Source organism: Simochromis diagramma, unplaced genomic scaffold (genome assembly GCF_900408965.1).
Source record: "Simochromis diagramma unplaced genomic scaffold, fSimDia1.1 OVJJ01000596.1, whole genome shotgun sequence".
NCBI classification, from domain to species: domain Eukaryota; kingdom Metazoa; phylum Chordata; class Actinopteri; order Cichliformes; family Cichlidae; genus Simochromis; species Simochromis diagramma.
In genome coordinates this window covers 14161580-14189542 of record NW_024387245.1, presented here as the reverse complement: position 1 = coordinate 14189542, position 27963 = coordinate 14161580, and the positions used below count along the sequence as shown (strand labels likewise).

General features: G+C 39.7%; 1 protein-coding gene across 1 annotated transcript in view; it reads right to left on the bottom strand.

The window, feature by feature from the left end:
* si:dkey-112m2.1 (transmembrane protein 132C) overlaps positions 1 to 26339 on the bottom strand; it is a 175523-nt gene extending 149184 nt beyond the window's left edge. The window contains exons 1-2 of the mRNA XM_040000154.1: positions 25657 to 26339; positions 25024 to 25215 (exon numbers count right to left, since the gene is read on the bottom strand). Of these exons, the coding sequence (XP_039856088.1) occupies positions 25024 to 25072 (49 nt within the window). The 5' untranslated portion in view covers positions 25073 to 25215; positions 25657 to 26339. The remainder of the gene's footprint in view (positions 1 to 25023; positions 25216 to 25656) is intronic.
* Positions 26340 to 27963: the final 1624 nt, after the last annotated feature.

The window sequence follows — 27963 nt, the reverse complement described above, 5'->3', positions numbered from 1 at the left end:
TTGTGGTTCGGACTCCTTCTGACAATTGTTTGGAGGTGGACGAACACCAAAGTAATTGCTTAAAGGAGCTTCTTCGACATCTTTAAGAGTTCTAAACAAATGTCTGTCCTCCTCCAGAAAATCTTATGTATGCAAACACGCGTTGCAACTTCATATCTTGTGCGCGTTTTTTTTTTTTTTTTTTGACAGCGAATGCGCACCTGCGGACCACTTATGTGCAGCCCTGGTTATTTAGCTCATCATATTGCAGCCACAGAAATTCTTTTGTCCATGGAACCATAAAGCTGCACTTTCTTTTTGCCTTATAGTCTGATTTGTCATAACTTTTCCGTTTTGTGGTAAGCTTTTCTTTGGCTGTCACTTCTTCACCCTGACCTGTCTTATTTGGCTCAGCAGAACTAAAATATATATCCTGCTGCTTTTACACACGCACTCACATAACGCTCAACGATTCTCTGCGCGATCAACCTCTCACATGTTTAAGCTTGCTGCAGGAGATTTCACTTGTCATGTTTGCATAGTAAGCTAACGATTGATAAGACGATGTCAGAGGAATTTGTGCACAAATTATCATCACTCACAGATCAGTGCTGTCGCTCTCTATACACAGTTTGCGCGATTGCAAAGTGAAAGCAAAAAACAAGCGCAAATTCAAACGCGATTGCAATATGTCACATATTGACAGTGGCTCACCGATGCCAATGACATAATTACCCAGCTACATTTCCGAAAGAATGCAAAAGCATTGACATATATTTTTCCTTCCTACAATAGCCCAACGGGCAGGGAAGAGATAGATTTTGGTAGCCCGACTGGAAAAATCGCTAGCCCGGGACGTCGGGCTAGCGATATTGCAAGCCCTGTATCTGATTGAGGAATCACTCATCTTTGGAAAAGAGAGTTTATTACAGAGAAATGTCTCTTTCCAAAATAAAAGCTATACTATCCGCTTCTTCTGGGCTATATTCTCAGCAGCATATTAAACATATAAGGAGAATCATGTGCTAACAGCTGTCTAAATGACTCAGCTAAAGTTAGTAGCATGCTTGTTGTTTTTGTCTTTGCACTAGGATGATGTCGGCGTAAATGTGCAGTCATATTCGTTGTGTTCCCACTAGTGCTTTCAGGTTAATCTCGTTGAAATGACCTTAACGCCACAACACGGCAAATCTCCGTTAACGAGCTACCGCCGATCGCCCGGCATGGGGCTAGACGGCCAACACGTTAACGAGCTAACTGCGCTAACACACTAGTTCCCACCCATGTAATTGAGCATTGCATGGCACATCCAACATACTGTTTTACTTTAGTCCATGACGCGCTTACCTTCAGGGTCATACGTCACATGAAAACCAAAATAATTCCAAACGCCAGATCTGAATGAGGGTGGGGAAGGTCCATGTTGCAAGGAGAGCTTAACTTCTGTCTTGCTAGCTTGCCCTGCGCTCTTCCTTCTGACTATGCTGTCTGTGTTGAGCGCTCAGTGGATCTGCGCTGGACAGTGCAGCCTAGGCGGAGTAGTCGAACACAGATTCACTGAGCGCTCAACACAGACAGCATCGTCAGAAGGAAAGTTGATAAAATAAATTACAAATGTTGTATTGTTCGATACATATGCGTACCGAACCGAAAGCACTGTATCGAACGGTTCAATATCGATACGAATATCGTTGCACCCCTAATATATATATATATATATATATATATATGCGCACTGTGACAGGAAGTGTGACAAGACGTTCTTTAAGAAAAAGTTGTGAACAGTAACTTCATTAACGCAGGAACATCCTTCATATTCTGATGGGATGCCCTCTGGCAATACAGACTGACCTGACTCAGCAACCACAGTCTGCTGGGAAGCCCAACTCCAGCTTCAGCTATTGTTCTGTATTGTACAGACAACTTGCTACTGATTTTTTATTGGTTAGTAAGTTAGGGTTTTTTTTAATAATGAAAAAACCCATGAACAGATTACGTTTTGTTTCAGACTCAAATTTGTAACGTTCTTTACTTTGTGCAGTAATGACAGTGGCATGACTGGCCAAGTGAAATTGATTTTTACTTAACTCTGTCTAGAGTCATAGATGTAGTCTTGGAAGTTCACAAAGAGTTTAAAGTATGTTAAAGATTGGTTGAAAGTGGCCTGATCCCCCTGTTTCAGGTGTTATTTACTCTGTGTTTATTGGTCATTGGGCTGTTTACGATACGTGTACTATGTATCTTCTTCAGAGAGATGGCCGGTGGGAAACTTGATGCAATGCAGATTGTGGACTGCTTCTTGCTCGCTCTACAAGCTGAGGCAAGACATCCTAGGTCATGTCGTCACTGAATGAGGAGCAGCTGCATGAATAGTTCTTTGACATTAGTTTTCAAACAGTTTTCCCTAAGGCCTTGTCACAAACAGTGTGGCTTCTTTTTGCAGCCCCAGCGCTCAGTAAGATGCCTGGATGAAGTTGACTGTCTCTAGTTCTCTGATATAAAAGTACCAACAAAAGGTAGAGAAAAGTTCATACTGTGGGTTGTTGGCTTGCATGAGTGCTATGGTGCTGATGCAGGGTCCCATCTCCATTAGGGATTTAAATACCTTACACGTTGTCTCATTTACTACTGATTTTATCACTTTATTGTTTGCTGACACTTGTTTTTTAAGTATTTGTTCCTTCTTATGATCTTTGAGACAAAACCGTCTTCTTCGTTGAATTTTAGTCACTTTTTAAAATGCAAATCAAATACTCACTGAGATCTAATGGTCTCATTTGTTTGCATTACTTACACCAATGTCCCAATATTAATGTGCCAAATGATATGCTTATGTTAAATTACAGCACTTTTAAAGTTTTTTGTTTCAATTTAAGTACAAATGTATGATCATTAACATCGGTTGACATACACAAGCAGTTCCCCAAGTGTATTTTTATTCATCAGACCATCTTTCTGTGTGAGCAGAAATGAAACTTATGTTTGGGAGAAACGTGAAAATATATGAAAAAAACCGTTTTCTTTTTCCTATAAAGAAGACATTCTTGGTGGCTATCATTTTAGACTATATGTAATTGTGTGCATCAATCCAGGCAAAATTACTGGATGCTTAAATAGCTACTAAGCACATTTGTTTATATTAGTGGACATTTGTACTGTATAAATCTTGATGTTTTGATATTTGTATCCATATGCTTCTCATAATGAGCAACCCTTTGCGCAAACACACCCAAACACCCATTGATCATCACTTTTTTTTTTGTGTGACCTTGTCCGATGATGGACTCATTTCCCATTCAGAACCTGCCGGGGGGGCATTTTAATGTTCCTCCTCTTCCCACATCCCACAACATTCTTCTTCATTACAATTCTGCAACACCACGAACATGACCTGCACCAATAAAGTGTTCCATTAATTCGATCACAGCCCAGAATAGATTCTCAGCAATCTTTGTGCTGAGGCAAGGACTCGACACAATGCGATGCATTGTACCTACATTACCATACAAAAGAAATATAGAATAAGATTCTCTTATTTCACGCAGCCCCTCATCAGACACTTGTGCACACAACACAGCTGCATCAAAGCAAGAAGTCAATTTATTTTCTGCTCTGCCTTATTCAGTCACCGCATGTAGTCCCCAAGTTTATGAAGACACACATTATAATTAGTCTACAAAGACTCACTGAATATTCAGTGGTCCAGATACACTGTCTCATTTTATCACAATGTGCATGAAAATAGATGAGTACATAACACAAGTTTGGGACTGATTTTTGATTAGCCAAGCCAAACAACACTGCGAGGCACCAAAATAGATCAGTATACATAATGAAAATTAGATGAAAATACATTAATTTTCCTTTCATACATAGCTTTGAAGGATGACCCATCCAAAAGTATTATATCACTAATAATACATAATAAGCTTCTTTGATGATTACATTATATTTAGTAGTTTAAGCCGCATTAAACTAATATCTTCGTAAAGTAAAATTAGGCTTGCAAAGCCCTTTGTCCTTTAATAACATCATCAACCCATCATTGTATGCATTTCCTTTTGTATGAGGAAGAAAAGGGGAAAAAACATCCTTTACATTCAACTGAAAATTTGAAGCTCCCTGGCTATGCTGCGCCACAGTAGCATCACAGCTGCACAAAGCTCGACAAGCACTTATGCCCCCTCTCAGTGTCTGCTTGTCAGCGTCATACTACCAACAGAACTGTGTGCCCTTCATTTTTGTCCCTGCTCCCAGTTATGGGAAAGTGCATTGGGATTATGTACAGAATTCTGTGCGCAGTGCAGGAGCTTATACTTCACACCATAAGTCTGATTCCCATTGAGAAGCCTGTAATACCTCACCTGCAGAGCTAGATAAGCCCTCAGTCCTCCCTTTTATTTCTACCACTATTATTCTTCAGCGCACTATCAAATCAGGAAAATAAAACTGAAAAAAAAAAATCATTATGAAAGAAAAGCTTCAGGCAAATGGAAATACAGTGTCAATTTGTGATGCTAATATTCATGTACACACCTCATCCTGCATGTTTTGGATGCTGGAAGCACTGCAGGGAGTGCGGCAGCTTATTCATCCGTAAATGTTTAACAGTTAAACTTACCTCTTACTGCATGATGTTAGTGTTGCATACTGCATCACTAACATCATAATCAGCTAGCCGATCATTCCTCTGACAGCTGGAAAGATAAAGTTCCTTTTCCCCCCTATAAAATTGCAGTCGGGGGTGGTGTTGGTGCAGAGGAAGTTTGACAGCAGGTAAAACGGGGGCTCGTGATTGATGCCTACCTCTCTAATCTTTTTTTCTCACGATTAGATCCACTGTATTCTTTAAACAAGCTAACTTAAAACAGTCAGTCGCCCTGTCGATCCATTCATAGGCAATTTCAGCAAAAACAGTTTAAACAAATAGAAACTGTGATGTATCCACAAAGTAAAGCTTTTTGCCTGTGAATCTGTTAATTTCACAATTAAATCCCATTCATCAAATTTTAATTCAAAACAATCAATTTGAGGATGAGTTAATTGCTTCTAAACTAAAAAGCATTCTGATTTTCTCAAAAAGAAAAGATCAATGAAGTGACCCACCTACAAAAATGGTATTCTGACTCTACACAGCTGATGTGGCCCAAAATACTGACTGTCTACCATAGTTCTTTGATCTCCTTTCTGACCCACTTAATTAACCAGCCAGACCCATTACAAAACTATGAGAGTGTTTAATATAGCAAAGTGAGCCATAAATTTAAAAGCAGCATGGTGCCATTTCTTAGCTTTGATGAGCAGACAAGACTTTGTAAGCATGTAGTGCTGCGCTGGTAGAAAACCGGCCAGGAAATGTTAGGTCATCACAATCCTGTGATTGTAGTACCCGCCTTAAGTGGGTTCGGGGGGGGGATGGAGCACAAAAACATTTCTAAATGTAAATGCAATCCAGTGAGTTACCCATGGCATAATTTAATCATATCTACATATGAAAGAGCGTCTGTACGGCCTGTACAGCGTCATGATGGAAATGGTGGTATTTTGTTTTATAGGCTGGAGGAAATCCAACATAAGAATCTCAAGATAAAAGTTTACATCATGTTATCCAAGAACACACTTTAGAAGAGCGAAGAAACAGCAAACGGGTTTTGAAGTGTTTAATGAAAAACCTTCAAGTAATCAAAATGCAGTTTTTCAGTGCCAAGATTCTTCAGAAAAGGTGATGCATATTTTGTTTTGGTTTTTTTTACCTTCTCACATCTTTACTTCTAGTTTCAGCTCCTTTACTTGGTCCTGTTTTTTATGCTTCACTACCTTTTATTTTACCTTATAGAGGCAACATACCTGTCTCTAGAAGGGTTTGCCACGATGGCATGCAGCATCTGCTTTAGATCATAAGCAATGCTCCGTTGCTTAGCACAGCTTTCTTTAATTTGTACGGCACACAGATGTCGAAGCAACTGTTGTTTGCGCCTTCTTTTGCCAAATAGAGCTAAAGGAAAGAAATCATCTACAAATGAACCTTCATAATGAGCTGCTGGACAAGGTATGCCATCTTCGAAGCAGGGCGCTACTTCCTGCCACAGCCTTGTAACAGTAACCAGGGGGCGGGACATCATAAGCTGTGTGCTAGTGTGGCAAGAGGCTAAAGAACAAACTGTACCCAGTCAGCTTTCTAATTAATCCTTTTTTCAGTGGTCGCATTCAACAAGCTTCAGCCATTGTTGCATGACTGTTTCATTTATTGACTGCCTGTCCTTCAACATGAATAAGAAGAGGTCAGAATCATAAACTGCGTAAAAGGTACAAGCTCTTGACAGCATTACTTCCTCAAATGCACCCGACTTTTCACTTTAACTGTCCTCTGAGACCATTCTTAACCTTACCTTTCCATTTTAGTTCTTTTTATTTAAGATCCAGAACCAGAAAAAAGTTTGGACACAATATGCGAGTGCGTTTGAAGTTTTGACCGGTGCTGTACTCTCTAGAGTTTGCTCAACCTTATAACTGCAGGTTGTAATAAGACACCTTTGAGGGGAGGAGATTCTAAAAATATACCTAATCAATACTGAAAACAATCACTGCAACTACACTTGATGACTTATAACAGTCCTTCCACTTTAAACAACCTCTGCAATGTGATCTATACTGCATGTTTCACTGATATCTTTCTTTTTCACTGACGTCTGTCTTTTCGAACAGATTGTTTAAGCAAACTGACAGACGGCTGTTTAAACAAAGGCTACACATCTGCTGTTGCAGATAACCGTGTAGGACAGGCAGTCACTACATGGAAATCCTGATCCTATACAATACACGCCTAGTGTACAACATCTTCCTGCCAGGCTAACAATCGTATTGCGTACTGCGCTGAGTACTGAGTGTAAATGTATTTTAGGATTTCTCAACATTTTCTGGCTCCAGAGGATGCTTCTTTTCCCAGAAACATTCATGACACAAGCAATTAGACAGATGCCAAGTTGTCAGTCGAATCTTGGCTTGGCAAAATGTTACATTCGAGAAAACACAAAGGTTTCCACAAAGATTATAAAAGGATGATGATACACCTATTTTATATGGAATTATTTAAAGAAAAAGTCAACATCGGTCACTGAATCTCCCTGGAGACCATCAAGCAAAGAAAACCACAGGGGACTAAAACAGGACGAGAAGCTAAAGAAAATTAAAGTGCAGATAGAAATCGCACCTCAGGCCCTCGGTGTTAAGACTTGAGCGGACCATGTCACTCCAGATATTTACCTCATCCGTTACCTTAAATAGAAGTGCCACGTGTCCTTCCACATCTTTGGAAAATGAGGAGTGCGCCTTTACTGTATTTATGGAGATTACACTCACTGACCGAAAGATTCCTGATTACCTGCTAGAAAATGCTGCCACCAAAGAGATCCAAGACTGGTACCAAGAGCCCACATAGGGCTCAGATACTCAGCTTCATACCCACAGTGAAACAAAGGGGATTTTACGTCTCTGAATCCTTCAGCTTTGGATACTTTTCTTCTCCCTCTGTATGGACATTTTAGGAATTGATTTATCCTCTATTACTGAAGCACTGTGCCCAGATCTGGCCCTGGGCATGCTCAGAGCAGCACTGTGTATCACTCTTGTGAAAAATGGGGACAAGACGACTAAATAAGAGGCATCATTAAATCACTGTTACGGCCTTGGATAGGGTGCAGGCACACGCTAAGCATAGATTAAAGCAATAGAAATGCACATTATGGCCTCTGATCAGATATGTAGGCTAATCTGATCAACCAATTTTCCAAAGCCCTCAAATCTGTTTGTTGACAAATGCTAGCACAGCATCCAGATGAGTCAGAGGCCTCAGAAAGAGATAACTTGGTCTATTTTTACTGAAGGCACATAGGAAGGAAATTGCAATATCAATGAAACAAGTTCTGTCTTCTTCACTTTGTCTGTCAATGGAGCCATTGCAGCCATACAGAGCAGGTGGTGGATTGGCTATTCTTCTTTGATTCTGGTGAGAATGTATGTTAGTTGGTCTGGTTACCTTTGGTAATTAAATTCTAAATTGAGTAAATTGGTAAAGGTCGAATATTAAGGTGTCAGTGCATTGACAATCACTCTTTATTTATCTCTTCATTGAAGCTAATGCAGTGGTTTAGTATTTACCTGGTGTAAATTATTATTAACTTTTAATTCACAGAGCTAAATTACAGAACTGGCATTATCCTTGTGAATCATGTTAAAAAAAAATTGAAGATGTAGTCAGCAGGCAGTCGTCTCTGCTTAGCATTAAGACTGACTTCAGGATGAACAACCCAGTCTCATGGAAGCTCATGATATTGTCACAAAAAATTAGTGATTTTTAATGAAAGCAACTGTGATTAATGCAAATATTTTATGTACGTACCTTTTATGCTGATAGTAGGGCGGGTATTGCCATGGCAACCAGAAAAAGTTTTAAAGCCAATTGTTGCATTTGAACCCAAAACATATTTTTTATTTCAGTTTGAATGCCTAACCTCGTACAATTATACACCTAACCAAGTAACATATTTGTAAATAATAACATATTACAAAGAATAATGTGTCTAACTCAAACGTGGGTCTCTGGTGTGATAGCCATCCTGACTTACATGATTACTTTTTTTCCTCTTCCCTTTGATCGGTACATATGAAAGGAACTGATGAATGTTGGAGTTCAAAAAAATAAAATAATGCTGGAAAATTTTGTGTTGCGGACCAAAACAATGTTAGAAAATTCCCATCCAGCAACACAAATAAACAGATTAAAGCTTGTTACTATATCAGGAACTGCTGTGAGCCCAGGCTGGGGTAGAAGGTTAGCCTGTCTTTGTCTGAAATAGGCAACCTTTAACACACTAAAGTTGTATTCCCGGTGGGTCCTGGTGGTTTAACAACCTGACAGTGATGAAGGCTGTACATATAACCCATGCAACGTGGGTTATTTGTTTCAAATAAGGCAGCAAGGGGCTCACTAGTAACTGGCTTCAAGATGTGCCATTTTTCCTGTTTCCAGTCCTGATCCTACCTTAACTAACTGCTTGCTGGAGCTTCTTATATAAAATAGACACACTAGAAACAGAGTAAAAATTAAGAGTTATTTACCAAAATGCTGAACTTCATTTAATGTCTTTACCCCTGTTTTTGGGGGGGTCTTTTAATTATTTTTTCCTTGAAATGTTACAGTTGCAGTCCTAACAGTCTTAAATATTCCAGTGCATTGAGGAAAATCACAAATCTTGCTGTTTAATCTTTCACTTTAATTTGCGCATGTTATTTCATGTGAGGAAAAGAGAAAACATCAAGGAAGCGGGAAAAGGCCACAGAGGATAAGAGGACTCAGAGTAAGATGTGAAGGTGGAGGTGGTGGGGAAATCTAGTAAGCAGGGAAAGGAGGGTTGAGCACAGGGTGGATGAGGAGGACGAGAGGAAGAGAATACATGGGGGGATAAAATAAATAAGGGCCATATGTGCTTATCAACATATCTGATTATTGCAAATCAGATTCATTCTTTGGAAGGCTACACCGAAATTGGGAAGCAGACATGTGTATGTCAGCGTTGCTATTACACACACACACACACACACACACACACACACACACACACACACACACACACACACACCGTTCTGCTCAAAAACAGATTTTTCTCATTTCATGATGGCATCTGCTCCACTGTTGCACAGACTGCAATTTTCTGACCTAATAGGGCCTACCAATTGGCCATCAGCACATTTAACGTTAACAAGAAATTGACCAATAACAGTTTTTAAGGCTGCTCACAATTCTGAGCCCAGGTCTGGCCCGAAGCCCACAAATCGATCAATATCTGTGTCTCATTCTCCTGGCCAATGTATCAGCCAGCCAAGTGAAACACAGATACACATAGATGCAGCTACTGAAATCCAAACCTTGGTACTATATAAAACTGTTTCTGACCTTATACCCGCACAAAGTAATACTGAAGAACCGTCTTGACACAATTAACTGTGCATAGTTACCACATTAACATATAAAATGCACCGTATCTGTGCTTGAGTTGGTATTGGCTATCAGAAGTTACACGCACTAGTGCACATTTCTGATAATCTGAAGCAAATAGTACCCAATTATTAAGTGTGAAAAGTGCCAGACTATTTAAATCTATTCATCACTATGGTTGAAGTGTTCTGAGCTCCCCTTTGCTTACTGGATCAAACTATTAGCACTTATACAGATATAGGTTTGGGAAGATGGAAGTCCTATTGCTAATACATTTTTTTTTATTGGATAGGGCTCTCAGTAATGTTTACCTCTCTTGAGGCAGTGTTGCTGAAAATTGGTAAGGGAATTGAGTCCCGGTTTGGGAATCACATTCCTAAAGGTGTGGAATAGTTTGCCCTTAGGTTTCAATTCTGTAGTGTCTATCAAGTTGGAAATTAAAATTTGCCTCCACATCCTCTTTCTTTCTTTCTTTTTTTGTATTTTGTGTTTTTTGTGCTGAGGCTAAACTTTTCCAGTGGTTATTTTTCTGTCTCTTAACATTTAATGAACTGGGCGGTAAATTAAATAATGAGGATCAGCTCTTCACCGCAGACTGACACTCAGGTGAAGCAGCCAATAATGAGCATGAAAACAGAGAGCAGACAGACAAGAAGAAAGGAGACTTTGAAAGATGAACTGCGTTGGGACTTAAGAAGAAAAATCTTTTGACGTTGCCACACGTCCGCACTGTTTCCACACTAATAGAAGTAGAAGAAGAAGAAAAATAACACAGGGAATTGCTTACTTTTCTGACCTAGGCACGTAATACCCCCTCTTCCTCTACCTCCATATTTGCCGCATTGACACACACAAAAACTGGCAAAAATGATATAACCATCTTCAAGAATACAAGAAAAGAAAAAACGGTTATTGGCTTTCTCTGACAACTTATTGCACTACTCTTCTGGCAAGTGATGCAGTGTGAGGACATCTCAGTGGGGGGGATGAAACCCAGGTGACAGACTTGCAAGAGAGGAAAGCACGTACTGTACCTCCATTGTCTTATGGGACCAAAGCTGATGAAGTGAGATAAATATGTGATCTCTCGCTGTCAATCTGTCTTGCAGGAGGTGCCAAAAATGCTGTTAAAATTCTTTCAATGCTCCGAGTGGGTAGGTTCATTCCCATTTCCTTCTGATTTGCTGTGTGTGTGCCGAGTGTTCTGTTAGTTATGCTAATTGTCTCTAGACCTCCCGCAGAGTGCGATCTTTTCCTAGTTGGATGGCTGTGAAGTTGTTTGCCCAAGGAGATGAGGCTGTGTGTGCCTGTGTGTGTTTGTGTGTTTACAGTGCACAGCTACAATGTGTCACAAAATCTTTAATGATTCTGTGCACACGCGTCTGTGTGTGATTATGTGTGTCGAGGTGAATCAGCACAGATCTTCATGCTTTGGTTAGGCATGGTGTAATCCCAATCCTCCAAACACTAAGAGTGAAGAGGGGAAGCAGGGAAGCATTTCATCATTACGCTGTCATATATCGATTATTCTCCTTTTCATCTTTGCTGTGTTTCATCCTATTAGTAAAGAGAAACCTGTGGGAAAAGAGAGAAATTTTTACATCCATTTTTTTCTTCAACGAATTTTCTGTGGAATTCTGGAAAAGGAGACGACAATGCTGCAAGAGTGGAGTTAATCACATAGGAGTAAAATCCCTTTATGACATGTTTTCTGGAGCCTCAATTTTTAGAACTGCCAAAAAAGACTTTTTTAAAAATCATGTGACTTTGTTAAAATTAAAACCCCATCGACTTTTCCTTAAGTTGTTTTATTCTTGGGGTACATGGGATAAAAAAATATGGCCGATTCCGTCCAATACACATCAATGTAAAATGCTGCGCTCAACATTTGCAGCATGCCTGGTTGCCTAGCAATGCGTGTTGTTTACATTTTGATATATGCTATGACATAAGTGAGAGCTACCTTTCCTCTCTTACTGATTTCTTTTTCTTTTGCATATTTGTCACACTGATTTCAGATTACCAAGCAAATTTTCATATCGCACAAAGATAACCCGAGTAACACAAGTTTTAAATTAAGATGTCATGTATTTGAGTGAAAATACCTGGCCCTATATCAAAAAGTAAATTATGATTAAACTGTGATTAACCACACCCAGGCCTGATTACTGCCACGCTTGTTGCATTATTACATCTGGTGAAAAACTAACACAGCATTTCATACAAAGAACATCACACCAGCAGTCAAACATGGTGGCTGTAGTGTGATGGCCTGGATTTGCTTTGTTATTTAAGGACCTGGACAACTTGCCACCGTTGATGGAACCATGAATTCTGCTCTCCACCAGAAAATCCTGAAGGAGAATGTCACTAGTTTGTGTCCTGAAGCTCAAGTGCACTTGGCTTATGCAGCAGAACAGTGATCCAAGACATAAACAAACAAACAAACAAAAAACAGAATGGAGGCTTTCCAGTGACTTAATCAAAGTCCAGATTTAAATCAGATTGAGATGCGTTAGCATGAGCTTAAACACGCTGCTCATACTCAAACACCCCCCTCCCCCCATCCCCAATGTGGCTGAATTACAACAATTGTGCAAATTCCTCCACAGCGATGTGAAAGACTCATTGCCAATTACTGCAAAAAGCTTGATTGCATTTCTTATCGCCAAGGGTAGCGCAACCAAATATTCGGGTTAGGGGGTAATTACCTTTTCAGACAGGGCCAGGTGGGTTTAAATAGCTTTTTCTCCTTAATGAATGAAATCATCATTTAGAAACTGCATCTTGTATTTGTTTGTGTTATCTTCACCTTTAATGTTAAAACTTATTTGATGGTCTAAAACTCATGTGAGAGTGTAAGAGTGAAACCTAGAGCAGCCACATTGGAAGTGTTTAGGGCCTGAGGAACAAAGCTGAGAATGGCATCAGACTGATGGGGTTCAGCAGTGGTGAGACTGCAGGTGAAGTGTCAAAAATATATGGGACGATCAGTGTGTGGGCTTATTGTTCCATCAGCATCAGCAAAAAGAAGAGCAAAATTCATAACATGCAAAGAACTAACTGAAATTAAGTGTTGAAAACAATAGGCAGTGTCCACTGCAGCTATCGTCTGTACTTTTCATATTACATTTTCTGATCTTTGATCATTTTTTGTGTTTGTGATGAACTCTGCTGTCGCTCCCCTCCTTATTCCAGCCCACTTGTAAGCACATCAGCATTCGGCCAACACACAGCATCATTCACACTGAGCACCATATAGGTGGGATTTTGGAGGACTATGAGAGAAATAGGCAAATGCCTCTGCAAACAGACACAACCGCAGTGGCATAAATTAAACATCTGGCAGAGCAGTGTGCATGGTGGATGAGAGAGCAACTGCAGAAGTGGAGGCAGACGTGGGCAAGATGGTAAACTTTGACTGTTTTACTATTACAATAATTAATTCATTAAAATTTGTTTTTTTATTTTATTCTAGCCAACTGTGAGGTCAAATTTAAAATGTAGGCAATGACCCGTTCAATCTGTTTAACAGCGGGCCCTCGGTTTTTCATTTCTTCTTTATTGCGTAACGAAAACAACACATTATCCAAAATTAATTTTTTAACAGTTCCATAATGATCTTCTACAATAATTAAATTACTTATATGTAATATTAAGTAATGTGTTAGTTGTAATTAGTAGATTCTAAAATATAGTTTACCACTTACCATCTGCAAATAATTAAGCTAAATTATTTATAAAACTTAGCACCTACAATGTAACCTTAAAAAACTGTTTTGTCAAATCCTATTCCTAATTCCAAAAATATATTGCTTAAGAAAAACACTTTTTCTGCTATTTCTGCTGTTGTTGCAGGATAGGGTCAGGCAAGACTGAGCATCAGGTCAGGAGAACAACACAATTCTCTGTCATTACTGTACAAGTTCTAATGAGAAAATGCAACTAAATGAGCAATTACAGTGGACACAAGTCTGGAAAAACAAGAGTCACCAATATTCCTGTAGCTTTAATTCTCAGCACGGAGAAATGTGATGGAAAGTCACTGTACTGTAAAGTCACCATGCAACAGCAAAGCCAATTCTCGTCAATCACTTAGCATGCACAGCTAATGATATTAGCTAATGCCTTTAGCTAACTAAAGGGAAAAAAAGTCAATATCAATTTCAATTACAGCATCCTTAGCCTGATGCTGTTATAACTTTCTTTTCTTAAGCAGCAGCTATAGTTACTATAAATGTGTCAAAATCGTATACAGCATGCGCCACATGACAAGAACAACCTAAATATGATGTTACTAAAACTCCTTAAATGAAAAGTCATTCATTGCCTAATACAGACCTTCCCAAAGTGTGGGGCCCGCCCCCTAGGGGGGGTGCAGAGCCATGGCAGGGGGGGCGTGGGATGAAAAGGGGGGAAAACAAAACAAAACGCTTGAACACTGCTAGCACGGGCGCCCACACAAACGCAAAGCAGGAGATGAAGCATAGCTGAATATGTTTCCAAACCAACTTCATTCTAAGCCAAAGACTAGAAAATATGGTGAAGCATATCTTCCCTTTGGTTTCACCTGCACAAGTGCCGAGGTAGGTCTCCCCTGCAGAATTGCTTTTCCCTTTGTCGGGAGCACCGCTGGGCTGTTTAAATCACGGACAAACAGTATCCCACATTTTTAGTTCACAAACACTTGTTGTAATGACTAACTACTCCTGACATTTTGGAGATGTTAGCTCTGTATACAGTAAAGTTACAGTGGGATACAAATAATATCAGGCTGATCCTGCCACGATTTGTTCCCCCAGTTCAAATCACGGACAAACAGTATCCCGTGACGCCTCTGCCTTTGTAAATGGAGGGACAGTAACTGCGTGTGTATATGTAAGCGTGTAAAACCTGAAGATAGTCAGATTAACAGTATTTTGTCTCTATCTGCCATTCTGCAATTCATCTCATGTAAACAATAACGTGGCGCACAGCATGACGTGAAAAAAGGCACATACCTTGTGCGTGACGAACTCTGTATTCCTCGTCCACACGTAAACGCAAAAAAGGAGTTTAAAAATCCTCCGTTTTCGGTGATTCGAAACGCTGTTTACGTGCTGACGAAACAGCTGCGTTTTCAAAAATACCCGTGTAGGTGCGGACGTAGCGTAAAAGAGTTAGTAGTTTATTTTATTACTACCTGTAATTTATAGCAGATTACTTGTATTTGCTTAATTGTTTACTAAATGTTTGAGGTGTGAAATAAACCGCAATGGAGCAAAATATGGTTGTGTTTGGTTGGAGGATGTGTTTGTGCGTACGCGCGGGCGGTGGGGGGGCGCGAACATTTTTCTTGTAAAACAAAGGGGGGCCCAGCAAAAACAGTTTGGGAACCACTGGCCTAATAGATGGTGTCAAAACTGTCAAAGCTGGTTTTCCATAGGTTATAATTTAATCTGTGTTCTGATTAATATTTACCTTACAGTCTATGTAACACATATCTTCAATTCATAACTAAGAAAATATACAAGCATTGCATTAAACCCTGTATTGTTGTTTTTAATCAGTTTGGGCACAAGTTTTAGTACGTTTCTATGACAGAATATGAGAGCTCAGGTCACCTAGAGTGCACAAACCAGGAGACGTAAACTGGAGTGTTTAGCACTGCCGCCTCACAGCAATAAGCTCCTGTGTTTGAGTCCAGCCATAAAGGTTAAAGCAATGCAATTAAATTCATGAAACTCAGGTTTGAAAACATTTTTTTTCTTCTTGGTCAGCACGTGTTATTCAGCAATAAAAAGACATGTTAACATCATGCTCAGGTACTCTGTGCAAACGATGACGGCGCCATATATTTTCCTGCAGGCCATCACTGTTAGCACATTATTCGACAAAAGAAAGGATGAGAGTAATCCCCCCATGCTCTTCAGACACAGACTCCAGTGATGAAAAGGAGGAAATCATTTTCAGGCAGCACTGCGATGGAGCCGGCAAGTGAGGATAGTTCTACAGAGGAGTGTTATGATGTGGAGGAGGAGGGGAAAAAGTTCAAAAAAGCCAAGGGATTTAGGTTACAGTAGGCATATACTTTGATAGAAATAAGTGAATTATTTGTTAAAGTAGCATGTAAGATGTGAAGAAAACAAGGAAAAACAAGAATTTCGATAAAGAGAACATTAAAGTGTCTATGATCAGGAGATGGCCATCAAAACAGCCCAAATAAGCAATAGATATAATGTGTGGAAATGTTGGGGAAAATGGTAAACAATAATTTGCCTGTAATGCATAGAAACATTGTTTGGTCCACACAATTTTTTAACAGTTAAAGAGTAGATGTGATTTTTATAATTATGTTTACACATGCACTTTTTTTAGATTTGGGAGCTTTGCTCTACCATTGAAACATGTAACTATGGTTTTGGATAGAACGCTACATACTTTATTATGCAACCATAATACATTTTTTAAACTATCATAAGCAAAGGAGCCATCTATTTTCTTCTAGGCTTGGGCCTGTCTTAGAGCAAAAAGTGGGGTACACCCTGAACAAGTCACCAGCCAGTCACAGGGCTATCACGGAGACACATTCACACCTACGGCCAATTTAGAATCACCAGTTGACCTTGTGAAGCATTTCTTTGGACCGTGGGAGGAATCCAGAGACCTAAACAGAGCCCACATAGGCAGAGAAAGAACTTTAAAATCTCACACAGAAAGACACCGGCCAGCAGATGGATTCATATCCAGGACCACAAGACTTCAGAATTTGAAGATTTGACTCTGATGATTATTCAGTCCTGCACTTTGGATGTCCCTGTGAACCCTATGACTTGCATGTGGTACAAAATCTTAGGACCTTCTATTCTGGAAAAATCATTGCAAGTGAATATTCAGTTGTGTTTCTTACAAAATGTCAGCCTATTCTAGAGCATCAGATACTGCCAATCTGTCATAGTTGCTGCAGGGACATACACAAGGTATTCCTGGATATCTGTACTTTAAGAGTGACTGTTCAATGTGCACCTTTTCCTAAACCTAACCAAGAAGTTTTGGCACCCAAAACTAACCATTCAGTGAGCGAAGGTAAAGTAAACAGAGCACAAACTGAATTCAAACTTGTCATTTGTGATATTTTTGAATAATTTTCCTCTTAAAAATATTTGTATATTGTGCCATGGTGCAATGTGACAGGCAGAAAACACAAGGGGGAAATAACACACAAAAAAACTAAGTTTAAAAACTCAAAAGTTTTCCTAGAAACTGGCAGAGGTTAAAACAAAGCTAAAGGAAGTTTAAGACTTGCATTTATCTGAACATCGTGACCCAAAATGTACGTCGATGAAAGCAAAGCAAAAGCAATGCAGCTTAAGTGTTATAGTATGGTTAATTATTTATATCATAATTTACTACTTTCCCATTAGAGTAGCACTGGCGCACATTTACATGTTTACTTGGTCCCACCCATTCTGCAACACCAGAAAAACAACCCCAATCATACAGCCTAAGTCATAAAAAAATATTTTTCAGCGGCAGGAAGAACAAGAAGTCCTGGAACAGATGGTGTGGCCCCCACAGAGCCCTGATCTCAACATCACTGAGTCTGTCTGGGCTTACATGAGGAGATGGAAGCAACTGAGCGACAGCCTAAATCCACAGACGAACTGTGACAAGTCCTCTACGATGTCGGGAACAGCCTACCTGCCAAGTACCTTAAAAAGATTGTGCATAAGCATACTTTAGCAAAGAGTGGTCATAAACTGTTTGTTTTTTCCTTTTTACTGCACCGGTTATGTTTAGAGCTAAAAAAATAAAATAATAAAAACTAAAAAATTCCATCTTTTCATGGTAAAAATATGCAACAAGCCTTTACCATACTTCTCATCTTGTGACTAGCCTCCCTGTGCTGTAATCCATATAAAACGTATATCATGACTTATGGCTCCCTCCTGTAGCATTCCTTTCTGCTGCTCTCTGAAGGATTCGTATAAAATTCAATTTGCTTTATTCGAGACAATGGTGCGCAGAAGCTTTTTGAAGCATACAGATTTGATTGGTTTGTCTTACAATTTGTTCTCAACATAGCTCTACATCTCTTTTCATTTTATGACTTTTGTCTCTGTGTTATGATCCATACAAAATGACGTATGGCTCCCTGGTGTAACATTTCCTGCTGCTCCTCTCTGGAGCCTCGTGTAACTACAGTGCCACGCAGGATAACCCAAGCTTCATCCATCAACTTACAATGCAACATTTCATTCACTGTACTTTTTCTTTTTTTAAATGGATTTATCAAATTATTAATAACTATGTTTCTCCTTTGACTTATAGCTTTAGAAACAATGCAGTATGTCTTTTTTCAGTGTGGTAAATGTTGACTTTGCCCCAGGAAAGACCCTCAATAAGACTCGCTCAATATTTTCTTCCTGGACAAAACCCTTCAGTAAAAAGTACCTACGTTTTTGTTTTATGGTTATCGCCATTATAGCACTTAGAACCCATTAGAGGGAAAACAGGAGAAAACGGAGAAGAAAAGACGAGAGGTTATTTTATATAAGACTTTTCGACAAAGTCAGCTAATTCCACAGGCCTCTGCTGTTTCTTTAAGTAAAATCACTGCCCAGAACCACACATCCCTGCCAACTCCCTCCCAGAATTAATCCAGGAGATGTTAAGAGCCAACAAGTAATATCCCATGAGACTTTACTATCCTGGAGGTAGTTGCCAGTTTAGATTTCACAGCCTTAATGTGTGTGCAGGGTCACTTTGGGCTCTTCCTCTCTCACTTTCTTTCACAGTGGCATGAGATAATCAGTTTTAACTCAGCTTTTGGCCTGTTTCTAAAAACACCCCATAGAATGACTTTAATCCCTGTCAAATACAGTTTGGCATCTAAAAGTGGCGAAGACACTTTGCTTAAATCAGCTGATGTCAGTACGAGTTTTAATTTGCGATTTCAAAATCGTGGAAAAGTTACAGGAAAAAAGAATATACAGACGTTGACTGAGCAAGTCGGCGCGGGCGCTGTAAAAGCATTACCTCTGACGTGAAGATAAAAATTTATCAGGGTAACAAAAACACATCCGTGAAATTTGACGCAGCAGGCAACAGCAACTGATGCTTGAACGTCACCAAACTCTAATTATGCTATCACAACAACTGTCAATGAAGCTGAACTGACTAAAATTCCTGATGGAATATATTGTGACAACAGCATCGAAACTCACTGAGCTACAGAATGTGGAGATAATCTCTTGCCTCTGGGGGCACATGTAGAGTTTCTTAATGGGGCTTTTGAACTTTACATACAAAGGATCACCTTTCAAACATAAACCTTCCACTTTTTATAACCTTTTATAGGAGTACAGAGGTTATGTTTGCCCAAGAACCATTTTTAAGCTTTTATAGAGGTTCCAGCCTGTTGCCAAACTAGAAGGCAAAAAAAGGAACATGAAGTCACCAGCACTTTGTTAGGAACACCTGTTTATCAAAGCGGATCTCGTTAACCCCAATTTCTAATTAGCCAATCACATGGCTGCAACTCAAAGCATTTATCCATGTAAACATTGTCTTGAGGACCTGCTTAAGTTCAAACTGAGCATCAGAATGTGGAAGAAGGTGTGGCATGGTTATTGCCACCAGCTGAATATTTCAGAAACTGATTATTTCCTCAGAGAAGTCTTCTCTGCCTGTTTCGCTCTCTCCTTCGAGCCAATAGGAAGGATACGGTATCTTAAATAACCAGTCATTACAACCAAAGTTTGTGGACGATTATCTCTCAGTGCAAAACACGTCAAAACTTGAAGCAGATGGGCTACAGCAGCAGAAAACCACACCAGGTGCCACCAGATGAAAAAATGTTGCCTGGTATAATGAGCATCGATTTCTCCTGCAATATTCAGAGAGTAGTAGTTTGGTGTAAACAGCATGAAAGCAGTTATCCATTGTGCTTTTTATCAATGCTTCAGCTCGGTGGTGGTGTGGGAGATATTTTCTGGGCACAGTCTGGATCCCTGAGTACCATTTATGCTAACCATGTCCTTTATGACCACAGTGTCAACATGTCACAAAGCTCAAGTCATCTCAAACTGGATTCTTGAACATGAAAAATAGCACATGATACTCCAATGGCCTCCAAAGTCACCAGATCTCAACAGGGCACCATTGGGATTTGGTGGAACAGGAGTTTGTCATCATGGATGTTAAGCAAACAAATCTGCAGCAACTGTGTGATGCTATCACATCAATATGTGCCAAAATGTCTGAAGGATGTTTCCAGCAACCTTGTTGAATCTATGCCATAAAGAATTAAGGTGGTTCTGAAAGCAAGGGCTAACTGTACCTAACAAAGAGACGAGTGAGTTTAATATTTATGTACAACAACTTTTTCCAAATAGTTGGGATACTCAGTAAAATATAAATAAAGCAGATAAAGACATCAAGTGTAGAAAACACTTTTTTGTGTGTGTTTTATTTGAAAAATATATGATACATACATTTTAAATCTGATGCACTTGTTCCAAAACAGCTCTGTTTGAAAACCGCAGAAACCAATGAACCCAGTGCTTCCTGTTGTTACTCGTTATAAAATTTTAGCTTTCTTTGTCAAATTTTTCATTCCACAATGGATTAAATGTTTTCAGTGGATTATATTTATGGTATTTAGCACTCGTCCCCTTGATAAAGTCTTCAAGACCGCCCCTGAAAAGGACAAACATCTATATATCATTCAGTATTAATGGAACCTAAGTTACCCACTAATACACCCCTGTAGCATCATATTATTATTGAACAAGCCAATGATTGCTCTCCTCTTCAGCTCAAAGAACGTGTCATCCACGATTTCCAGAAAGAAATCAGAAAGTGCATCTCAATTAAGCTCATAAAAATAAAAAAGGCCAGGAAAAGTTAGTGGTATTCCAAGATTTTTTTTGCATATTTTTTCTTGTACGGTAATAACGTAACTTGCATTCCCATAGCAACAAACTGAAATTGTTTCTTAACCCTTTAAGACCTACCATAGAACCAAGTCCGCCAGAGCTTATAGTATATTTTTACATGCTGTGGAGCCATTTTTGGGAGCATTTCAAGTTGCTATACATCAATACAACCATTACAGCCTAAATTTTAATAATATGTATGCATTAAGTGCATAGTAATTACATAAATTGCAAAAAAGTGCAATAAACTACAAAAAAATTGAAAATCGTTTTTGTTTTTTAACATATATTTCTAGTTAGAGAAATTTAAGAGGCTTATCCCTCAAAACTGTAAATACAAAAAAGTTGCACAAAATAGTTTCCCACCACAGGAAATTTATTTTGAGTGTCTTCATAGTTTTATTTTTGAAATACACCAATTTTTATACACTGCAGGAAAAACGAAAATAAATATTATAGTGCAAATTTGCAAAAAAACAGCATATGCATCAAAATAAACTATTTCCAGCAGTGCAATATGAGTCCTAAGCATCCCAGAAACGACACAGAAAGTCATAAAGTCAAAGATAACCTTTAAAAACACCAGTATAGGCCCATGAGGCCCTGATGGTGATTTCCGCGAAAATGACGTCACTTCTGGTTTCGGGCAGGTCATGGCGGACGTGCGATAGTTCGCGCTGACGTCGCAGGAAGTGTTATGAACAGCTGATCGGATCGGCAAAGCATGTTTCTGGAATATTATGTTTTTCTTGCTGCAAGTGCTTTTTATGCAGTTTTTGCAAAGCTATATGTGGAAGGAAACTGTGACCTAGGACAAGCTGATGGCATAAGATGTAAGTACAACTCCTCCGGTTTCATATGCAAAAAGAATTATTGCGCTAGCTCACGTGGTTGCAGTGCTACCGGGATTTAAAAGTAGTTGCGCAAAACGGAGCGTGTCCACTCTGACCGGTTTTAAAGGGTTAAAGACCTCCTGAGACCACTCAGTGATTTCGGAGCCCAGAGATCACGGCCACTCAATATTGGTTTTTAGCCTTGTCCCCTGTGTACAGAGATTTCTACATTTTTTCTCAAATATTTTAATAACATTATCTACTACAAAGCCCCCCACATGCTCTATTTACATTGAGAACTGTTGCACTTAAATATGTGAACAATTTCTATGTCATTTTTTAAAATTCTGAACAATTCAGACTGAGCTTCCCTGTATCATCTCAGAGATGCAAGAAAGACTTCTATTTTTATTAGCTGGAAGCGGCTATCAGTCCCTACCTTAATCAAACATTTCTAATCCTTATGACTAACTTGACTGTTGTGTTTTGACTATTCTGTTTGTTGCCATGGACAAATAATGCTGAAAGAAAGCATGTGACATTTTCAAAGACGATGATCTTTACGGAATCATATAATTTTAACATTATTGTTTGATGATAGACTGGAATAGGCTTAAATAAACTGTGTTTACACTGGCATTATGTACTTTATATGAGTAAATCAACTCTACTGTTATTGTTTCAACACAATATTGCGTGTGTGTTTGTGTGTGTGCTCATGTTTATACATCTTTGTGAGGACCAAAATTTCGACTGTTACAATACTTGAGGGAACCAACGGCCCCTTATGTGGCCCAAATTCCAGGCCTCACAAGTTCGAAGGCATTTTTGAGGCTCAAAATGTGGAGGGTTAGGGTTAGGGTAAGTGGCTAGGGAAAGCATTATGTCAATTAGATGTCCTCGCTAAGATATAAAAGGCAAGTGTGTGTGTGTGTGTTTAAGTGAGAGCAGAAGTGAGCTATTATTAAATTAATGCTGAATGAGTTTTGGTTTTGTAACTTTTCAACTGTCCATTCCAATTTCCCCGTCGACTCTGGCCAGGCCCACACACATACAAAGAGCAGGCAAACTTCAAGTGAGAATCCTCCCACGTTTAGTATAGTGCCCTTTATGCCAGGCACTTAGGTATCTTTTTAGTGCTATGATGAGTAAGTGATAATAAAAACTGTACATTGTGCAAATAAGGCAATTTAAATGGTAGTGCCATATGACAAATTGAAGGGAAAAAAACATCCCTGTAAAGGTAATTTTTCACCCCGATACTTTTTTCTGTTTGACAAAGAGCTCCAATCTGCAAAAAGTGCCAGCACCACATCCTACTGCATGCCAGGCTGTAGATATTTCCAAATGTCCTGATGGCTACTCTGACAGTATGTGAGTGTGTGTAGGTATGCTCTACAGTATGTGCCTGTCAGTGTGCTCGTCTCGCAGAGACAACCTCTGGGTGAAAGCAATCAGGTGGCTGGAGACATAATATCCTCAGAGACTGTGAACAGCAGGAGGTTGACTGACAGGACAGGATCTGTTTTTTCTTCTTCCTTTCCACTTTCACCTGAAGAGGCTGACCAAACTGATGAGAAATGGATCAATCTTTGGATACCTTCATATTTTGGAGTGGCTTTCAGCTTGTGAGGAGAATCACTTCCCTCAAGAAATTTTTTTTTCCCCCAAAACAATTTTTAATAAAACGAAAAACTTTTTTTTTTCTAATCAGGAATTCGCAGATGGCATCATCACTAGAAAGGAGTCCATTAGAGCAAATGAGGAAAGTCGTTACATGATCACAGAGATTTGTTAAAGCAAATTCACAGTTTAACCAGCATCACAAAACGCGCAGCTCTGGTAGGTTCAGCAAAAAAGCAGCTTTGATACAGTAGATCTGAGAGATATTTACAGCAAGAGTTTAGGTCACATTATGAATATTTATCACTATTTGCACTTCTAAGTTATATTTCTTCTCCTAAAAGAATATAAATGCCTCTGCTTATGTCTTTTGTATTCCAGGAAAGATGTGATTTGCCTTGGATTAAAACTGGAAACAGAAAGATTTGACTTGTTCTGAAGGTGACAAAAAACCAGGAAGACTCAGTAACATGTTTTAACCTGCTGTCTACTTTCAGCTGCTTCCTTCAGGGGTCGCCACAGTAGATTATCTTCCTCCATCTCACTCCATCCCTTGCATCCTCCTCTGTCACATCAACCCTTTGCATGTCCACCTTCAGTGCATTCCTCTCTGTGGTCTTCCTCTTTTCCACCTGCCTTCTTCACTAATGTCCACTATCCCTCCTCTGCACATGTCCAGACCATCTCACCCTTGCCTCCTTTAACTTTGTCTCCAATACTGTAGCCTACTTTAACTTTTACTAAAACCTAGCTATGCCCAACAACTTAAAGTGACTCTTTAAGCATTACATACTATTAAAAGTTAAACGTAACCTAATTTACCTGAATATAGTCTTTAGATACATTGTGTATTTATGCAAATGAATGCTTTGGATAATGAGGTTAAATTACTAGTGTATTATTTTTAAGTTTGTGTGTTAATGAATCCAACTTTAAGCTGTCTGCGTTCAAAAATCTGCACATAAATTTACACATAAATACAGAGTAAGTGTTTTGTATTTGAGGCTAGAGATGATTTCTACCTATAGCAAAGTAAGAGAGGATGTTCAACATAGAGCTTCAAATAGCATTTAAACACTCTGGATTAAACTGATTTTCCCTGGATTGGCATTTTAAATCGAATTTCTCCACAAGCCTGTGCAATTTTTAAAGTCACACAAAGCTTCATCTCACAGTAAAATGCATACACTTAGGCATCCTGAACACAATGGCAGTCGCTCACAAGTACACATTCACCCTCATATATTATTTTTTTCCAAGAGCAGATCAGCTCAAACTTAATGAAAAGATGCATCTCTTCTGCTTTGCTGGGTTGTGTCTGCAGCCTGTTGTTATTCCTGGTGCTCTGCAGTGCCACGCTCACACACTGCATCCTGCTCCAACAACCAAACCCACACACTCTCTAGGCAACTGTCATTGTTCATTCATGTTAATATTACACGTCATTTTGTATTCTGCCACAACAGCTTACAGCTAATTATATGTCTCATAAATTATATATGTCCTGCTGGCTGAAAGGACATCATTTGCATTTCATTAGGTGAATGAAATCACTCAGCAAAGGTTGATGTATTTATAGTGTCTCTTATTTCATGACCATTAACTTTCATTTCCATAAATCTTGTTCAGATGTATGAATACAAGTGCTCACTGTGGTTTCGCATGGGGGTCGTACCTGTGCACAGGAGAAGCGCGGTGAGTCCCATCCACCGGAGCGGCCCCATGTCTCTCCTCAGACTCGTGGTAATTCGGTGGAAGCCGGATGGATAGCTCCCTCAGCAGAAAGCAGCACAACTTTGCACACAATTTATCCCCTCTGAGCAGTTCTCCATTTAAAGCAAAACTGTTGTATTCCGTCCGAAACCACCTGCCATCACAGACATGAACACAGAGCGTCACCCCAGTGAAACACAGAGCATGTAGAGGGCAAACAGCAGGGAAGTTAAGTCCGCATTTTTCGTTTTCACTCCCAAAATGGAAAATTTATATTAATCAACTTATTTTTTCTTTCAGCTTAAGGTTTTTTTTCACCCACAGGACAAAACAGGTGCTTTGGGACGCGTGAAAACAAACCGTCTGTCACAAATCGCACCCAGCACCCAAAGGATGCTCAATATTTGGCAGACCTCTGCTGAATTTGTGCCATAATTTTAACAGCTTAGAGTCTCACTATCTTTCTAGAAAATAAACACGTTTTTTTTCAACAACTGTCGAGTGGGAGGCAGCGAATAAAGCAACGCAAACGTCAATCAAAGGAAATAAGAACAAGTGTGTGAAAGTGATGCGGTGTTTCTCTGTGGCTTCTTACCATTTCTCTTATTGCACAAGATCCGGGCGCCGCGGTCTCATCCAATGTTGGCATGTGGTTGGAAATTCGAGCGGCTTTTCCTTATCAGGCTGCAATTTGTATATATATATATATAAATGTTTTCCCTAAATCAACGAGGTCAGCAAAAAAAACAATCCTCGAAAAAAAATTCCAAACACTTTGTAAGACATTCTGTTTTCTTCTTGTTGTATTTCACATAGTGGTGGATTTACAACGGTCCAGATCGCCTTTGTAGTTCACGCGGAGGGCTAAGTGTCGTACAGGACTTGTATTATCTCACAAATAGTCCTGCAACTTTGCGCACGGCGAAGACGCGTGCACAGATGACAGCGAGCGCGGGAGAAAGGCGGTGGTGAAGCGGATCCTGTTGCCGCTCTGTAGCCTGTAGTTGTGGACCGGAGAGTGTTGGTGCAGAAACTGAGGGGGTGGAGGTGGAGGGAGGTGGAATGGGACGCGCACTCCTGGCTGAATTGGCAAATTAGAGGGTTTGCGGGAGTCACGTCAGCAAGTATAGTCCCATCAGTTTTCTAAAGCTCAGATCACGAGACGACTGCGCTTTCTGTCCCACATCGTTGGAAATAAAGATAATAGTAATCATAATAAATAAAGTTGGCACATTAGAAAGGAGCTTGGCACCTCACGATGCAGGGTAATTACGCTGTTGGTTCGGGGGCGAAAATGAACATATACACGTGACTCACGGCGGAATAGACACTAATTAGAGTTGTCCCAGTGGGGAATGGAGATATGAATTATTTAACACTGTTTGGAATAAACCGATTTTTACATGAAAAGCTCAATGTCATGTGCACTGCCTTGCAGGAAAAGACATCTTGAGGCACGCGTTTACGTTTAAAGCATTTTATTAAAAATAAAAAATCAGGTTCAGCTGGTTAATTATGGCAAAACAGACCGCATCATTTTCCATTTCTCCGCTCGTGCCTGTCAAGTTGGCTGGACAGCGAATGTACACTTGGTGAAGAGAGAGTGGAGCACTGCAACCTGTTGTGCCACAGGTCGTTCATGAGAACCAACAGTGCCCTCTATGGGACACCTCTGACTGCAAACAGCTGCCCTGGCTCAGCTTCATGACTCAGACCTTGAGAGTGCTGCATAATTATGAGTGTGTCTTAGATCAGCTGCAGGCTGAACATGATGGCCAACCTAACATGGCACAACGACACCATAAACACTACTGTTATCAGAGCTTGAGCTCTGGGTTCAAGAAATCAGTGACATTTAGAAGATGGCGCATTTAACCGTGTTTTTCTATTCTGCCTTTTTCAGTGGATGGAGCCGATCAATAAAGAAAAATAATGTTTATCCCAAAATCTCGCCACAGTACTCTTGTTAGTATGTAAAAAGGTTAGCTAGTGAAGATTTTAAAGTCAGCGTTCCCTGCTGGGTGAAAGCCCAATGGCCAAGCTGTCAGTGTTCACATTGACTATTCTTTAAGAGAAAAGTGAACAGGCCATTATGGGGCACACAAACCAGAGTCATGTTGAAAAGTATCAAAAGGGTGACCCTGCAGCTCCAGCCTCTTCACATCAGTGCTAAACACCGATTACAGACCATCAGCAGAGCAATGGAGGGACCCTGTGGGTTTGAAGGAGAAAAGTTCCCTCCTTTATCCCCTTTCCTGCTTCTTGCTCCCTGCTCCTATAGCACCATTCAAGTAGAATAAGATATCAAAAGAGAAACAAATTATGCTTTTCCCCCGCAAAGCACAGCGCCAGAGGAGATCTTCCCATAACACACATCTGATTTGAGGTTAACATAAAAGATGAACGGCACATTTTATTGTTGCTGGAGTCTTATGCTGACTTCCACGATGATGTACGGCTTCAGCTGCTTTCAGGATCTTGGCGTGTCACATCTTCTCTCAAGCGGCAAATCCAAACATATAATTATCATTTCCTGCACTCTATTTACAGAAGCCACGATATGTCCTGTAATATGTTATTACTCTAAAAAGAAAAAAAGGATGCCTGAATGATGCCAAATTAATGCTTTACAGATCGCTAAGTGGCGGAAGGTGTTTGCCAATATTCATGTTAGAACCACAGCAATCAAAACAATGTCACCAGCTAAAAAGAAGTATCCTTGAATTGTTTCTTACATAAGCCTCTCTGTCTAGCTTCCTTCCTCTTTGCTTATGCATCTCTTCACACTTTTTTACAGTCGCAGACATATTCTGAAACATCGTGGCTGCGACCTAAACTAATCATTTATGGCTGCTTGTGAGAAGTTTATTGCACTTGCATTGCAAGTTGATGATAACATATC